The sequence below is a fragment of the Colobus angolensis genome, unplaced genomic scaffold (assembly GCF_000951035.1).
Source record: "Colobus angolensis palliatus isolate OR3802 unplaced genomic scaffold, Cang.pa_1.0 Scaffold282, whole genome shotgun sequence".
Taxonomy (NCBI): domain Eukaryota; kingdom Metazoa; phylum Chordata; class Mammalia; order Primates; family Cercopithecidae; genus Colobus; species Colobus angolensis.
The window spans coordinates 370515-387909 of NW_012116066.1; the positions used below are offsets into that span (position 1 = coordinate 370515).

Sequence of the window (17395 nt, forward strand, 5' to 3'; positions counted from 1 at the left end):
GTGACAGAGCAAGACTCCATCTCAAAAAAAAAAAAAAAGAAAGGCATGATCCCAGAGAGTTTCCAAATCTCTTTATTGAAATGAGTGCTCTGATTCACACATCTCAGTCGTTGGCCCACTGCACTGAGATAAGGTATGTAAAGCTAGTGAGCTAACACCGCTCTACACATTGTCACACATACACTCACCATGCATTGAAATACACTGACACACCAACACATGCCAAAACACACACTGACACACTGAAACACCGCAAAACACACCAACATGCACACATGGACACACACTGGCAGACACAACCACAAATACAAACACAAGAAACCCATGCCAACACACACATTGACACACAGATGTACAGACATACAGCTAGCACACACTGACAATACACACGAACACACCGACACATCTACTCACACATCAAGACCAACACACACGCTGACTCACACCCCATCGAAGGAGGCTGGAGGCCCAGGCCCCAGGAGGGGCTTGTAGTCACAGGGGACAGGTATTGGAGGAAACAAAGGGTCCCAGAAGACTTGAATTAAGCACTTGGTTTAGGTCTTCGAGGTTCAGCGTTTTGGAAGAGGAGGCCGCAGTGAGGTTCTCTGGTAGTCTCCAGGAACCGGAGGGCCGAATGGGGCATATGGATGAGACACCAAGGATTCCGTGCTCAGGTGCCCCCCAGGGCCGGTAAATTCGGAGCTTCAATCCGTGAGGAGTGCTAAGGCGGGCGGGGCAGCGCGTGGGGGATTCCTGGGGAGCCCCGCAGCCTGCCAGTCCCCTCCCGCTCCGGCAGCAGCTTTCTGCTCTGGCTTCCAAATTCTCCCCTTTTGTCTTACCACCACCCAAACCCCAAGTCCAGATCGGGGCTAGTGACCTCGGGCCCTTTCAGTCCACCTCGCCCTAGCCTTTGCCAGGGAAGAGCCCTGTCCCAGACACCCAGCCTGGAAGCCGCCAGTCACCTCTGACTCCCCGCCCCCATCCGGTTGGGGCCCAAGCCACACCATAGTTCCTCAGATATAGCCCTGGTCCCACGTGTCACTGCCAATCCAATCCAGGGCTCAGGCCCTGCCCCAAAGCTCCAGAGGGTCTGAAAGACTCCAGCTGCCCCTCTTCCTTGCCACCGCCATCCGCCCTGTGGCCTACGCCTTCTGTCTCACGGAGCTCCCCTGCACTGAACCCTGATTGTGCCAGGCTCTTTTCTTTAGGCCGCTCCTGGGTCTCCAGCACAATGAAGGCGCACAGTGGCGCTCCCTGAATACTTGGCGCTTCATGACTGTCCTTACTGCTATTCCCTCACTGTGTCTCTACTTCCTTATCCCCGCCCCCCACGCACGCTTCCGAATTCTCTGCCCTCAGCTTAACGGAGAGCCTCCTGGCTGCGAGGCCCTACACTCGGCCCTGGGATGCGTTTGCTGAGTCCTTGTTCTCCAGGCGCACAGGGTACATACATAAAGGGCTTCCCGAGAGCGTGTGAGAAGCTCCATCCAGCAGGTGGAACCAAGTGCCAGGCATGCTCTTCTTTGGCCACTCCATTTTCTTGTCTTCCCTGACTTCTCCGAGACCAGGGCCTCTGGGTCTTCCTGTCTCTCCCTGGTTCCTACTTTTCTTTTTTCCTTTCTCCTGCCTCCCCGTCAGCTGCGCCAGCCTTGGGCCTTTACGGGGTCATCTCCCACGCTCCACTGGGGCCCCCTCTTGGGCCCGGGTTTCCTCCATATAGGCTTGTCATCCCCTCCCCCATCTGGGGTCCCTCTGGCGGGCCCAGGTCTCTCTCCCACAGCAGGGAACCTGCCCTTTTGAGGAGTGGAATATACTGTCCCTCCCGCTGGGGCCTCGGGCATGCCAAATCTGCCAGCGTGCTCCAGGGACAGGGAGTTAGCAAGAGGCCAGTCCCAGGAGAGAGGAGAGGGCGCCAGAGCCGGAGAAGTGGAGAGGTGCCCACGAGAGAGGACCCGCGGAGGTGGGCCAGGGGGATAAGGAGGGCGGGCGGGCACACTCCTGCCTTCGGAAGTTCTCTCCTCTGCGCCTTATTGGCCGCCTTGTCCCGGGCTGAATGAGGGTCAAGGAGAAATCAGGGGGCGGGACAGAGTGACTGGAGGCCGCTCCCCGTCACCCGCCCCTCCATCTCGCTCCATAGAGCTGGGAACCTTCATCCCCAGCCCCTCCTCTGGTACTAGAAGGGTTGGGTGGTCTGAGTCTCTGGTGTTGCTGAGCGTCTAGGGCTGGGTCGGAGAGAGGAGGCGTGGGTTCCGTCTGTACTACCTACCCAAAGGTGGTGAGCTTGGCTCCACGAAATTACAGCCCACAGCACCCAAGGCTTGGAAACCCCTGGGCAGAAGCAGCGTCTCAAGACCTCTAGCCTCGGACCCCACATGCCACAGCTCAGCTCAGTTGCGGGACTGCAGTGCGGATCCCCCCACCGGCCCCCTTGCTAAGCTCTACTGTGGAGCGGCAGGTGCCGCAGGCCTCCCCTGTACCTCGGCCTCAGCTGCGCTCCCGGGCCATGGGGGGAGGGAGACACGACAGTGGGGCATCGAGACTCCAGCGGCCAAGGCGCACCCATCTAAGCACCCTGGGATCTCGGTGGAAAGGAAGGGGGGTTCCGGGGGCCGGGAGGAGAACTGCAGAGCTCGGCCGCTGAGCAGAGCATGGGAGGGGGGAGGGGCGGGGGCTCCCTTCCAGCCTCCGGGGTCTGGGGACTTAGGGATGTAAAGGAGAGCAGGGGGGTGTGACAATTCAGCAGAGGTCGGGACGTACCACGGAGCCAAGTGGCGGGGGGGGGGCAGAGGACGTGGTCACCGAGGGGAGCCCCCGCCCCCCTTCGCAGAAGCCTGCGGCTGGGGTTGCAGGAAGAACTGGAACTGGGCTGGCCGAAGTGGGAAGCGGCGCGTTAAATCCGCCCCCTCTCCATACCCTACTTTCAAGGGGTGGGCGGTAGAGGGGAGGTTGGGGTTGGAGCAGCGGCGAGGGGGCCCCTCCCTTGCACCTCCCCCCACCGGACTTGGTCGCGCCCGAAGTGTAACACTTTCTCTTTGTCGGAGGAGCTCCTCTGTTTCCTGTGCAGTAGCTCCCGTTGCGGCGGCACCCGTGGCAGCCCTGGCGGACGCAGGAGCGATGGCAGCGACCGATATAGCTCGCCAGGTGGTAAGTGCAGAGCTTGGGTGCCAGGGCCAGGGCCGAGGGCCTGGGGAGGGTCAAGGAGACCTGGCCGCCGCCCCCACATCGCGAGGAGGGCAGTGGGCAGCATCCAGGAGCCGAGGGCACCGTGGGACTTCTGCTCCCGGGGTCAGCAGCTCAGTCCCCCAACCAGTCCCGGAAAACGGTGGTGGCGCGCGGGGGTCGGGGGGCGGCAGTGGGGCTGGCAAAGCCTGCGGGCTGGCGGCTGAACTTGCATTGCCCAAGAGCCGCAGTGAGCGCCGCCGCCTCCCTCGCTGCAGCTGCGGCCCCACGGCTGGGGCGTTGCCGAATGAATGGCCGTAGGAGCCGCCGAGCCCTCCAGGTCCCTGGCACCCCGGCCTTGCCGCGCCCCTGCGCACGGCTGCCCGTTGTGACCCGGGACGGCACAGGCAAAGAGGCGCGGGGCTGGGGTTAGCCTGGGGCAGAAGGCTGTGAGTGGCGGGGGGGGCGGGGAGGTGACTGGCTGGGATAAGGTTTCTCTATATGCATTACATATGTGACTGCGTCTGTATGTGTATCGGTGTGCGCGTATGTGTGCACGCGCGCGCGCTCGTGTCTTCCCGGGCGGGCGGCGGCGTCGCCGGGGTTCTGTCTGTGACCCAAAGAAGTCCGCCTGTTTCTCTGAGTGTGCTCACCTCTGTGGTGTGTGTCCGAACGCCTCTCTGTCTGCTTGTGCTGTGTGCCTCTGGGTCTCATTTGTGCGTCAGTGTGGGGTGCAGTTGGTTGGCCTGTAGGTGGCTGGCTGCGTATTTTGGCATGTTTTGGAGCGGGCCTCTGAGGATCTGTCTCGGGTGCCTGTTCAGTGTAACTGGGCTTGTGTGCCAAAACCTGTGGAGCTGGCTTCTTTCTATGGAGACTCAGGAAAATAAGTGTGAGACTCGCAAAAGCGGTGCCGTCTCTTTTTTTGTTGGCGACCGACTCAGGGAAAAAAAAAAAATCTTCATTTAAAGAACTGAAGTTTTCCAGCCTGGGATATGTAGAGAAACCATGTTGAAGTGACCTGAGGCTCCATGTTTGTTTTTTAGAACAGAAGTTTGGTTGCAAAGGGCGATGAATTCCATTTGGGGGGGACACCCTAGCTTGTCTATTCATCCATGGGTATCTGGGACTTTAAGAAGCCCACCAGCACCCCGAGGTGAGGAAGGAGTGGGAGACAGAGGTAGGTCAAATCCCATGACACCAAATGCTACTTGACGAAAATCTCTGAACCACATAAAGATGTTTTTCAACCCTGTAGCTTACTTGTTTAGGAAAATAGTTCATGCAAGGCAATTACAGTACAAAAAAAAAAAAAACCAGCCTCTAGGTATTTGGTGTAATTGAAATTGATTTTTCAAAATCTGAAGCCAGAATCTGATAGTATTTTCTCTACAGAATATGTATTAATGTATTTCCTCTCTTTTGCCCGTTTGGAAAGGCAGGCTCATTTCTTCGGAACCTCCTCCACCCTCTGCACACCCTAGCACAGTGCACTTTATGCAGTCATGATGTGGAAGGACCAGGAGTAGACAGGAGACATTCTCTGTGATGATGGAATTTGAGAGAATTTTCTTCCCCCAAGATTGGCACTCTCATTGTTTATTGCTTTAGTGTTTTGAGGGCTTCCTCTTTTCTGCTGTGGCTTTTCTGCTCCTGGTTACCTGCATTTCAGAGATGGTATAGCTGAAGTAGAGGAATTAATCTCTGGGATTACACTTGCTCCATCCAAAAATGAGGCTAATGATTTTTCATGTCAGCTAATGAATTTGCATCGACCTGTCCTCCATATTCTCACCAGTTTCTCTTGCCTGGATTAGGATTGCAGGGCAGATGTTGCAAAGGGGAACATTCCAGAAGACTGTGTGTGGTTCACCTCAGGCACAACTCAGGCAACCCAGAGATGTCCTTTGTTCTGCAAATGGGGGTGAGGGGGTGGTTTAGGACCACTTGGCTTGCTTTGCATGGCTCCAGTTTGCTCTGGCTGGCCTTGCCATACTGTATGATGAAGAACATAATTGTACGCCAGATTCTGAAGCTGAAAGAGCAGCCTAAGCACTCGAGACCTTGTTATCGTGATAAATGGATTTCTGGGAAAACTGACGTCACTCTCCATGCCCCCCTCCCCCAGCCAGTGAAGCTCCTGTTTATGTGTCATTTGTCTCTCTGTTCTCCTTTGTGTCTGCAAGAAGTTGTAATTCACCAGGGAAGACGGAATTAACTCAGGAGACCTTGGACATCTGATTGCTGCTTGTTTCCTCCAAGGAACATGTATTCAGGGTTTGGGAACAGAAGACTAGAGAATAAACCTAAGTGTGGCTAGCTTAGGATTCTTTTTTTTTTTTTTTTTTTTGAGACGGAGTCTTGCTCTGTTGCCCAGGCTGGAGTACAGTGGCACGACCTCTGCTCACTGCCAACCTCAGCCTCCTGGGTTCAAGTGATTCTCCTGCCTCAGCCTCCCGAGTAGCTGGGATTACAGGTGCCCGCCACCACGCCTGGCTAGTTTTTGTATTTTTAGTAGAGACAGGTTTTCACCATGTTGGCCAGGCTTGTCTCGAACTCCTGACCTTGTGATCCGCCCACCTCAGCCTCTCAAAGTGTTGGGATTACAGGCGTGAGCCACCGCTCCCGGCCAGGAATTCTTTTTAATGAGCTCTGAGACGTGGTACCATGCGAGTAAGTGCCCTAGTGTGTGTGTGTATGTGTGTGTAAGCAGTGGTTGTGTTCTTTCTAGAGTCAGTTGAGAGCCACTGTGGGTAAACATCCTTAGTGACTAAAACAAGCCTTGTTGGGTAGGGCTTATATTGCATGCAGCCAACTTTGGAAGTTCAGTTCTGGTGCACATAATACAAGTCCATTCCATTTGAATGAACACCACAAAGGGTTTGGTGTGACAACATCATTTCTCCACTGTGTCCATATTTATTTGATTGAATGATATGTGGCCAGCACTATGGTTAGCCCTTGTCAACTGGACAAAAAAAGGTAGTAGGCTTTAAAAAAACGTTCGTGATCGGACTGGGCTCGGTGGCTCACACCTGTAATCCCAGCACTTTGGGAGGCTGAGGTGGGCGGATCATGAGGTCAGGAGTTCGAGACCAGCCTGACCAACATGGTGAAACCCCGTATCTACTAAAAATATGAAAATTAGCTGGCTGTAGTGGCGCGTGCCTATAATCCTAGCTACTCAGGAGGCTGAGGCAGGAGAATCGCTTGAACCCTGGAGGCAGAGGTTGCAGTGAGCCGAGATTGCACCACTGCACTCCAGCCTGGGCAAAAGAGCAAGACTCCGTCTCAAAAAAGAAAAAAAAGAGGCCGAGGGGTGCGGATCACGAGGTCAGGAGATTGAGACCAGCCTGGCTAACACGGTTAAACCCCATCTCTACTAAAAATACAAAAAAATTAGCCAGGCATGGTGGCGGGCATCTGTAGTCCCAGCTACTCCGGAGGCTGAGGGGTGAACCTGGGAGGCGGTGCTTGCAGTGAGCCAAGATCACGCCACTACACTCCAGCCTGGGCGACAGAGCGAGACTCCATATCAAAAAACAAAAACAAAACAAAACAAAACGTTCGTGGCTTTTAAGCTTATAGTCTAGTTAGAGTGACAAATTGTGGACAATGTGAAATAATTAAAGAACTATAGATCTTTGGGATGCCCCACCTCACCTCCTGCCTATGAGGTGGCTTGGGCTGCTATTGATATATACTTCGAGAAGTTCCATGACTTGTCCAAGGTAACCAAGGCACAGGGCAGGCCCCAAAAGCTGCATGTGCTGGCTCTTTTAATAAGCTGTTCCTTTCAGTTTTGCATTCTGGGATCCAGACTGTAAATGCTGGCCCATACAAAGAGCATCTGGATGATTCTGGCTTGAACTAGTCCCACAATGTGAACAATGGAGCTTTCTCCAGTGGCAATCTAGGTAGTGGTCGTTCTCCCAAATGAACTTGCAGGGGCTAACTTTGCCCTACAAAGTTAGCTGGGGTTGGTCTGGGTCAACTGTCTCAGAGCAACTGTCTTCAGGTGGCGAAAAGATTGCTGCTGCACTCTGGTTTTGCTATCATCACGTGGCAGTTACCCTTTGATTCCCTTTGAGGTCTCTGCTTCAGGCGTTCCTACCACCACCCACTAAAGATAGTATCGTACCTCAAACACAGAAAACAAAACCCTATTACCTAGCTCTGTTGGTGATACAACACGGAAGAAAGTTGACGTGGCCCCAAATATTTTAAAATGTTGATTCTAAATTTGAGGGTTTTTGAACAGTCATTACATTATTTTCTAACTTTTCTGTGTGTTTGGGATGTCTCTTTTTTCTTTTCTTTTTTTTTTTCCTGAGGTGGAGTCTTGCTCTGTCGCCCAGGCTGGAATGCAGTGGCGCGATCTCAGCTCACTGCAACCTCCACCTCCGGGGTTCAAGCAATTATCTTGCCCCAGCCTTCCGAGTCGCTGGGATTACAGGTATGCACCACCATGCCTGGCTAATTTTTGTTTTTTTAGTAGAGATAGGGTTTCACCATGTTGGCCAGGCTGGTCTCGAACTCCTGACTTTGTGATCTGCCCGCCTTGGCCTCTCAAAGTCCTAGGATTACAGGTGTGAGCCACAGCACCCGGCCTGGGATTTTTCAAAATAAAAAGTGGGCAGAATGACAATGCCCCCCAAATGCGCATGGTCCCTTCTTTCAAGGAACTGGTGGAGGCAGACACAAATCACTATCTAATTATCTTTGTGATAAGTGCTACACAGGAGAGTGATTGCCTGTCATGAGATTTCATTACTAAGGGAACCTAACTCAGCAGTGAATGGAGGCAGAGGATGACAGGAAGGGCTTCCTGAGGGCTTCAAATAGGAAATGGGTAGGTGTGAAGGTGGGTGAGATCTCACATCTCATTTCATTTGCCAATTCACCCACTTTTATTTTCATTCGTTTCTTCAGCACATATTCACTGGGCACTAATCGGCCAGGCCCTGTGCCAGGTGCTGGGGATATAGTGGTGGCCAAGGCACACAGGAACTCTGTCCTCTCAGAGCTTCCAGATGAAAGGCAGGAATAAGCCCTGTTTCCTCTTCACATCCTAAATCCTGGAAATGTGAGTGTTAGTGGTGTTCTTAATACAAAACTACATTACAGCAGAGTGATTTGTCTGTATCGTCTAATGAGATTTTGATCTACAGTCGTGTGCATAGCATTTACTTTGTGGAGTCTCTGCTGTAAATTTTCTGTTAATTGCTGGCTTTGTTACCAAGCATGGCCCCTGCCTTTGTGTGCTATAAGGGAGCAAACCCATTGCATTAGCCTGAGCAAAACTAATTAGGAAGATAAGTACTCCGGAAAAAGGTATTCCCAAACTAAGTAGGGCTGATTTCTGGACTTGCCTGGGTTTTTGGATGATCAGAGCCATGGTTTAACATTAGCATAAACAATTGAGAAGGGCTTTTAGTTGCATGTACATTAAAACTGCATTCAAGACAGGTGAGGCCGGGTGCGGTGGCTCACGCCTGTAATCCCAGCACTTTGGGAGGCTGAGGCGGGCAGATCACGAGGTCAGGATATGGAGACCATCCTGGCTAACACGGTGAAACCCCGTCTCTACTAAAAATCAAAAAATTAGCCGGGCATGGTGGCGGGCACCTGTAGTCCCAGCTACTTGGGAGGCTGAGGCAGGAGAACGGCGTGAACCTGGGAGGCGGAGGTTGCAGTGAGCCGAGATTGCGCCATTGCACTCCAGCCTGGGCGACACAGCAAGACTCCATCTCAAAAAAGAAAGAAAGAAAAAAAAAAAAGACAGATGAAAGAAAGAAAGAAGGAAAAAGAAGAAAGAAGGAAAGCCATGGATAGATGTAACATGTTTCTTTCGACTATCTCAAAATGCTTCCATCTGTATGATTTCATTTTCCCCAATGGCTTCCTGGACAAGTATTACTGTTCTCTTTATTTAATGCGTGTAGGGAGACCAAGTTACTTAGTCCGAAGTGCTATTGCTGGTCAGTGGGTGATACAATTAAACACCCACCAGATGACACAGATTCCTTGTTTAAAAACACTGGTCTTTTCATGATGTTTCTAAGAAATCAAAATCCTGCCATGGCCTCTCTTCCCCCTCTTTCACTACACTCCCTCAGCACCCCCACAGGACCCAGGGAAGAGTATACTAGGGTGATCAGCACCCCCACAGGACCCAGGGAAGAGTATACTAGGGTGATTCGGAGACTCTCTGATATTAAAAAGATTCTCAGCTTAAATCCAATATAGCACAGTCACGGGTTGTGTGGGTTTTCTTTTTTCTTTCTTTTTTTTTTTCTTCTCCATATTGCTTTAAATAAAAATCTTGGAGCCACCAGCCATGTAATGATGGATTATTTTAAGTAACAACTGGAGGGGGGGCGCAGAATAAATTAGAAACACAGACCCTTCCTCCTCGGTTTGGCAGGAGGAGGCTTCTGCTCTTGGGATTTGAAACCGTGGGTTTCTCTGCTGCCTGCACAGAGGAAGGAGGCCACATGCTCAGGAGGGTGAGAAATAATGTTATCCTCTTCTTCAGTGTCTTCTCATTAGAGGCAGCCATCTGTTGAATTATGCAGCGGGCTCTCAACTGGCCCTGGAGTTGGGTCATCCGTTCCACTCACTTAAAGGTGACCAGGGAAAAGATCTGCAGGTCTTCTCAGCGACAGGCCTCAGGGCTCAGGTTTCCCCTGCCGTGGCCCTCTCTGACCCGGAATGAAGGCCCTGGGGTAACAGGGGCAGAACTCTGTTTTCCTGGCCCTGATGAGGTGTGAGGTCGTGTTCGGTTTCCTTTCACATTGGAGGCCCCCAGCTCTGAACACTGGCGCGGAGGCAGGAACTGGGTTTTTTCAGATCCCCATTAAACAAGACCAGATGGAGGCAGAGGCAAATTCAGGCTCCCCAGAGGGCAGTTGGGCATTCACCCAGAGGCCTGTGGGTAAACCTTTTCTTTTTTAGCAGATTGGAGGTAACAATAGCCAGAACACCTAGAAAACTCTCTTTCAACTGCCTGGCTTCCAGAGAATCTGGCTGGCTTTTGTGGGAAAGTTTCACTCACCCTGAGCAGGGGTCACCCCTGGCCTGAGGTGGGGATATTTGACCTAGACTTAGGCTTGTGTTAGCCTTGGGGTTCTTAAACAGAACTGGGCAGCTGGCCAGGCTGAGGCTTAGGCCGCAGTCAAACGAGAGGGAAACGGGAGGGAAAAGTGGGGAAGTGAGTAGAGAGCAGGAACACACAATGAATGCCTTGCACCGCATTGACTGCTTCAGTTGCCTTCTGTGGGCCAGAACCACCTTGGGGAGCTCACAGGTTTCCAGGTTCGGTTCCTTGACCCTTCTGCCCCTGACCAGCATCAAGCCAGAAGCTCAGTGTCCCGGAATTTTACCAGCATAAAGAAACACATGTGCCACTTGAGTCAGCTTTTCCATTTGAGAGTGGCCGTCGGCTCGACAGGGGCCTGGATCCTAGCACTATTCTGTCACTAAATCAGTCTGTGACGTGGGCCAAGTCACTTCCTCTCTGTGAGTCTCTGTTTCCCCTTTTGTGAAACGAAAGGGCTGGATTAGGTGATCTTTAAGGGCGTTTCCAGCTCTAACATCGTATGGTGCTTATGTTTCCTTTTTCTCCAGCCTCATTTCTTTTAGGTCCTTGCCTGCGTCTGCTTCCGAATGAGGTGGCAGAATTGAACCCCACCCCTTCCCTGCTTTGACCCCTTGAGCTGGGTGGGGAGAGAGTTGTAGGGAAGGTCGGTCTATGCTTTTAGCTCAGCAGGCTCTCAGTAAGTGGAACAGAAACAACCCTTCAGATATTGCCTGTCCATGTAGGTGTAGATAGCTATTGTCTTCCTATAAAGGTACATGACAGCTGAATGTTTGTCTATTGAATCCTGCTTTCAATGCAGTAGGAGAGCTGGCTATTTAATGGAATCCTGCTGTGAATCCTTTTATAGAATGAAAAGCCACTCTGGAATTTATCTTGTGTATTAAAATCAGTTTCATCTATTGGATTTGCCAAAAATGGGCCTCCTCCTCTGTCTGGTAAGGATAGTCTGTCTTGTACTTCTTCAGCACAACTGCTCCCCAACTGAAGGGCATTTCTGAGGCCCCTTGGGGGTGCTGCCAGCTTTTGCAGGCCTTATTTCTCCTTAGAACAGCCCTGACATTTCTCTTTCCCAGGATAGGGCATTGCTACTACTCAGTTTCCTCTTAGCCTGGCTTAATTCGCATGAGGGACATTCTGATATTTGATGTGTTGGATGCATTTGAGAATTGATTTTAAAACCTGTGGGAACTTGGCCGTGCACTGTGGTTCACGCCTGTAATCTCAGTACTTTAGGAGGCTGAGGTGGGCAGATCACCTGAGGTCAGGAGTTCGAGACCAGCCTGGCCAACATGGCGAAACCCTGTCTCTACTAAAAATGCCAAAATTAGCTGGCTGTGGTGGCGGGTGCTTGTAATCCCAGCTACTCGGGAGGCTGAGGTAGGAGAATCAGTCGAACCCTGGAGGCGGAGGTTGCAATGAGCTGAGATCGCGCCACTGCACTCCAGCCTGGGAGATAGAGTGAGACTCCATCTCAGGAAAAAAAAAAAAAAAACCTCTGGGAACTTATCAGTGCTTTTATGGTTCTTATGACCATATGGTTCTTATGACTGATAATACAGTGGCATCCTTGGCAGCATTGAAGGCAGCAGAGGAAGCTATCAGCTACCTGATTGTTTCATCAAGACTGTTTGCTACATGTTTCAGGATATATTATTTGACTTCTGGTTCACATGAATCATTATAATAAGAAATTATACTGTATGACTATCAGTTATGTATATATTATATATAATAATAAGTTATAATAAGGGGACTGGGCACAGTGGCTCACACCTATAATCCCAGGACTTTGGGAGGCCGAGGCAGGTGGATCACCTGAAGTCAGGAGTTATAGACCAGCCTGGCCAACATGGTGAAACCCCGTCTCTACTAAAAATACAAAAATTAGCCGGGCGTGGTGGCACACACCTGTAATCCCAGCTACTCAGGAGGCTGAGGCAGGAGAATCGCTTGAACCCAGGAGGGGGAGGTTGCAGTGATCGTGCCACTGCACGCCAGCCTGGGTGACAGAGTGAGACACTGTCTCAAAAAAATAAATAAATAAATAAATAAAAAGGCAGTTATAATAAGGAGACTAAGAGGGTTTTATTGTATTGCTGGTAAAATAAATGTTTTATATACAACAAAACTGCCTGAAAGCTAAATGCTCTGATGACCCAAATTGTCAAGCAACTTTTGGTTGTAGTTCAAGATTTTTCTAAAATATCTGAGGCCACTTTCCTACCCAGGAAAGTATCATCATAGAATCTTTTTTAAAAAAATAACATTTTCCTTGTTTATAAAAGTAAAATATGCCTATTGTAGGACATTTGGAAAACCCAGAAAAGCAACATCACCTACAATCTCTCTTCCCAAAAGAAATCACTGACATTATTTTGGCATGTGTTCTTCTAATCTTTTAAAAAATGCGTACTTTTCCCCCATCATTGGGATGACCCTGTGCGTACAGGTTGATTTCCCTGTTGTTTGCCTTTGGTGAGCATTTCCTTTTGTCATTAAATATTCTTAGAAAACATTTTTCTTGGCTGCTTAATATTCCATCACGTATCACTGAAGTGTTGAAACGGATTTCATAGCCTTGGAGATTTGCAGGGTCTTTCAGAGATCAGTGTTCGGGGCTGGGAGTGGAAATGGAGAAAGGGAAGGTGTGAGAGCTTGGGCCCACCAGCAGGTGACTGAAGAGAGTCCAATTTCAGTGTTTCTTTCCTTTCCTAGCATTTTTTTGTTTGTTTGTTTGTTTGTTTGTTTGTTTGTTTGTTTTGAGACAGTCTCCCTCTGTTGCCCAGACTGGAGTGCAGTGGTGCGATCTCAGTTCATTGCAACCTCCGCCTCGCGGGTTCAAGCGATTCTCCTGCCTCAGCCTCCCAACTGGCTGGGACTACAGGCATGAGCCAACAAGCCTGGCTAATTTTTGTATTTTTAGTAGAGACGGGTTTTCCCAATGTTGTCCAGGCTGGTTTCGAACTCCTGGCCTCAAGTAATCTGCCCGCCTTGGCCTCCCAAAGTGCTGGGATTACAGGCATGAGCCACTGCACCTGGCCACTTTCCTAGCATTTGAATGGGCATGGCCAGAGGAGAAAGTTTAGGGACAGTCTAGTCATCAGCAATGAGTTTCACACTTTTTGCTGTCATTCTTTAGAATGACAGCTACTAACTTAGCCACCCTGGTTTGAAACAGAGGCAGGAAATTCTCCATTGACACAGATGCACCCTCAGTTCCCAGAGGCCTCAAATACGGCTTGCTTACTATCACAGACGTTGGAAGAGGGGCCGAGGGAAGTGGGGGACAGAGGTGACCTACTTGGGTGCTTAAGGGACTCTTTATTTTCAGTAACAGCCATGAGAGAAAGATGCGCAGCTGGAACCGCCGTAACTTGTTCTTGATAATATGAACCTTACGAATATTCAATTAAAAGACAAAATTGGTGTGTCCTCAGGAGAGGAGGCGGAAGAGAAAGAGAGCAGTGTTTCTGCCTGTGATATGAACGTGGTATAACGTATTTCAAAACCACAGGTGACTGCACATGAGGAGAAAACAGGAAATGTAATTGGGGAGGGGAGTGGGGCGCTCTCCCAGTTCTCAGGAGCACTCTTTCATTTTGCCTTCCTTTTAGCTCCTCTCAGACTCTGCATCCTAATTACCCCTGCTGCAAAGTTGAGTGAGAACTCTTCTTTCTTATATTAAAAATGTTTAAAAATTACGTGGGTAACGTGCGAATACATTCGTGCTATAAAAGAGTCAAACAATAGGGAAGCATACTGACTACTCCCTTGACTGAGCCCCTATTTCCATCCCCCTCCACTGAGGTAGCCACGATTGTGGGTTTGGTGGCTGTATTTTCAGTCCTCTTTCTATGTATCCACATACATTTACACGCAAATACACATATACAGGGCTTCTGGGGTATATATGGGCTCATATTGTGCTTATGGTTTACAATTTCTATTTTCTTTTCTTTTTTTTCACTCTGTTGCCCAGGCAGGAGTGCAGTTGCACAATCTTGGCCTGCTACATCCTCGACCTACTGGGCTCAAGCAGGCCTCCCACATCAGCCTCCTGGGTAGCTGGGACTACAGGTGTGTGCTAACACACCTGGCTAAGTTTTGCATTTTTTGTAGAGACGGGATTCTGCTGTGTTGCCCAGGCTGGTCTCGAACTCCTGGGCTCAAGTGAGCCACCTGCCTCGACCTCCCAAAATGCTGGGATTACAGTCATGTAATAACTTCCGTTTTCTTCTATTTTATTACAGTCTCCCTATAACTTCTGTTTTCTGTTTTATAATATGTCTTGGAGATATTCACATCAGTACATACAGAACTACCACATTCTTCTTAATGGATGTAGAATATTCCAGAATATGCATGTACCATAATTTGGTTAAATATTTTCCTATTTTTGGACATTTAGGTTGGCTTTTGTTTGTTTTTAGCTTTTCAGCATTATAAACTGTGCTATAATAAATTTCCTTGTAATAGATCTTCGTACAGATTCTGAGAGGAGGTTGCAGGGTTAAGAGAGAAGTGCAATTTAAAATGTGACTTTGGCCATTCCAGCGTCTCAGTTCAGGCCTTCAGTATGGTAATATGGCACCACCTGCTACTACAGATGAAAATTTGAGATTTAGTGTCAGACATGCTGGGCCAACTTGCCGGTTCCATCTCCTCTTGGGCACACTGTAGTCAAGGAGCATTCAATTTACTGCAGTCAAAGTAATCAGGCCCTCAGTTAATCAGGCCACCTTAAGGAGAAAGAGGAAAGAGATAAGATATCAGAGATTTAGTAAGAGAGAGGAGGGGAGAAACTTCCAGGGGCTGTGCTGGGGTCAGTGTACATTCAGTTCAATGTCGTGTCCTTTCTACCTTTGCGTATTAAACTCTGAACAATGCGGACTGATATTCATAATGATGACCTTGACATCTTATAAGATTCATCAAAGCACGGGTGCATAGTGTTTGCCAGACAGGATTTCCTAAAGTAGGAACTATACAAATACATTTTTTTTTTTTGAGACAGAGTCTCACTCTGTCGCCCAGCCTGGAGTGCAGTGGCATGATCCCGGCTCACTGCAAGCTCTGCCTCCTGAGTTCACGCCATTCTCCTGCCTCAGCCTCCCGAATAGCTGGGACTACAGGCATCTGCCACCATGCCCAGCCAATTTTTGTATTTTTAGTAGAGATGGGGTTTCACCATGTTGGCCAGAGTGGTCTTGAACTCCTGACCTCATGATCCACCCGCCTCGGCCCCCCAAAGTGCTGGGATTACAGGCATGAGCCATCGCACCCAGCCACAAATACATTTTTGAAGCTTTCTTAGCTACAGGGATTGAGACAAAAAGTTTACTGCTTAAATCCCAGTTAGCAAGAAAAACACACTGACCAGGTTCCATGTCCCTTCTTTCCCAAACCCCTCAGTTAATTTAGGTGTATTGGACCCTGGGTAACAGATACAAAAGAAATAAGGATTCTAAAAGTCACCAGTGGCTGGGCATGGTGGCTCACTCTTGTAATCCCAGCACTTTGGAAGGCCGAGGCGACCAGATCACTTGAAGTCAGGAGTTCAAGACCAGCCTTGCCAACACGGTGAAACCCCATATCTACTAAAAATACAAAAATGAGCTGGGCGTGCTGGTGCACGCCTGTAGTCCCAGCTACTCTGGAGGCTGAGGCAGGAGAATCGCTTGAACCCGTGGGCCGAGATTGTGCCACTGCACTCCAGCCTGGACAACAAGAGTGAAACTCCATCTCGAAAAAATAAATAAATAAAATTAACAGTGTTTATCTCTGGAGAGTGATATTATGGTTGATTTTGATTTTCTCCTTTATTATTATCTGTAGGTTCTAAAATTTCTACAGAGAACATTGATTACTTCCACAAAATAAAAAATCTGATAAATGTAATTTTTTTAGTAACAGCTAATTTAAAACCAGACTTCTTGTCATCCCCACTAAACAAGCGTCTTTTGCTGGCTTTTCTGTGTCTCTCCATAGTGCTGACTGAGCTCCCCGGCTTAGACCTTTGCGATTGCTCCCTCTGCCCAATCACTCCTTGAGGTTCATTCTTTCTTTTTTAATTGATTAATTAATTTATTTTTGAGACAGAGTCTCTCTCTGTCCCTTAGGCTGGCTGGAGTGCAGTGGTGCAATCTCGGCTCACTGCAAACTCCGCCTCCTGGGTTCGAGGATTTTCCTGCCTCAGCCTCCTGAGTGGCTGGGATTACAGGCTCCCGCCACCACACCCAGCTAATTTTTGTATTTTTAGTAGAGACGGGGTTTCACCATTTTGGCCAGGCTGGTTTTGAACTCCTGACCTCATGATCCACCCACCTCAGCCTCCCGAAGTGCTGGGATTACAGGCGTGAGCCACTGCGCCCGGCAGAGGCTCATCCCTTCTTTAAGACATCTCTCATGTTCTCACTCATAGGTGGGAACTGAACAATGAGATCACTTGGACTCGGGAAGGGGAACATCACACATCGGGGCCTATCATGGGGGGGAGGGGGGAGGGATTGCATTGGGAGTTATACCTGATATAAATGATGAATTGATGGGTGCTGACGAGTTGATGGGTGCAGCACACCAACATGGCACAAGTATACATATGTAACAAACCTGCACGTTATGCACATGTACCCTAGAACTTAAAGTATAAAAAAAAAAAAAAAGGCATCTCTCAAATTTGTTCCTTCTCTTTGAGCCCCAAGTCAGGTCCGTTCACACCAACAAGCATTTATTGTCACAATGCCTGGATGTCACTCTGCTGGCTCAACATTGTTGCAGTTATCTCCTCCTATGTCTTCCTGCTCCTAGTCTCTGTCCGTCCAGTCAAGCAAACACCCTGCAGCTGGAGTGATCTTTTAAAAACACTCCCTGTATCATGGCCCTCCCCGCTCAAATCACTCAAAATCCTCCAAATCCCATTGCTTAGGAAATGAAGTCCATACTTCTGCTTCTTAGGGCTTAGAAAATTCTTTCTTTTGGGTCAGGCATGGTGGCTCCCGCCTGTAATCCCAGCGCTTTGGTAGGCCAAGGTGGGTTGATCACCTGAGGTCAGTAGTTCAAGACCAGCCTGGCCAACATGGCGAAACCCTGTCTCTACTAAAATACACAAAAAATTAGCCAGGTGTGGTGGTGGGCACC

At 49.5% G+C, this 17395-nt stretch overlaps 1 protein-coding gene across 4 annotated transcripts in view; it reads left to right on the forward strand.

Moving 5' to 3' along the window:
* Window positions 1-599: 599 nt before the first annotated feature.
* Window positions 600-17395, forward strand: part of SEPT6 (septin 6) — a 90447-nt gene continuing 73651 nt past the window's right edge. For 2 of the 4 annotated variants that reach the window (XM_011948675.1, XM_011948673.1), the window contains exon 1: window positions 2801-3144. In XM_011948675.1, the coding sequence (XP_011804065.1) occupies window positions 3115-3144 (30 nt within the window). In that variant the 5' untranslated portion in view covers window positions 2801-3114. Of the gene's footprint in view, window positions 691-2800; window positions 3145-9560; window positions 9666-17395 lie in introns of those variants that run through there. The other 2 variants (XM_011948671.1, XM_011948672.1) reach the window with 2 other exon arrangements.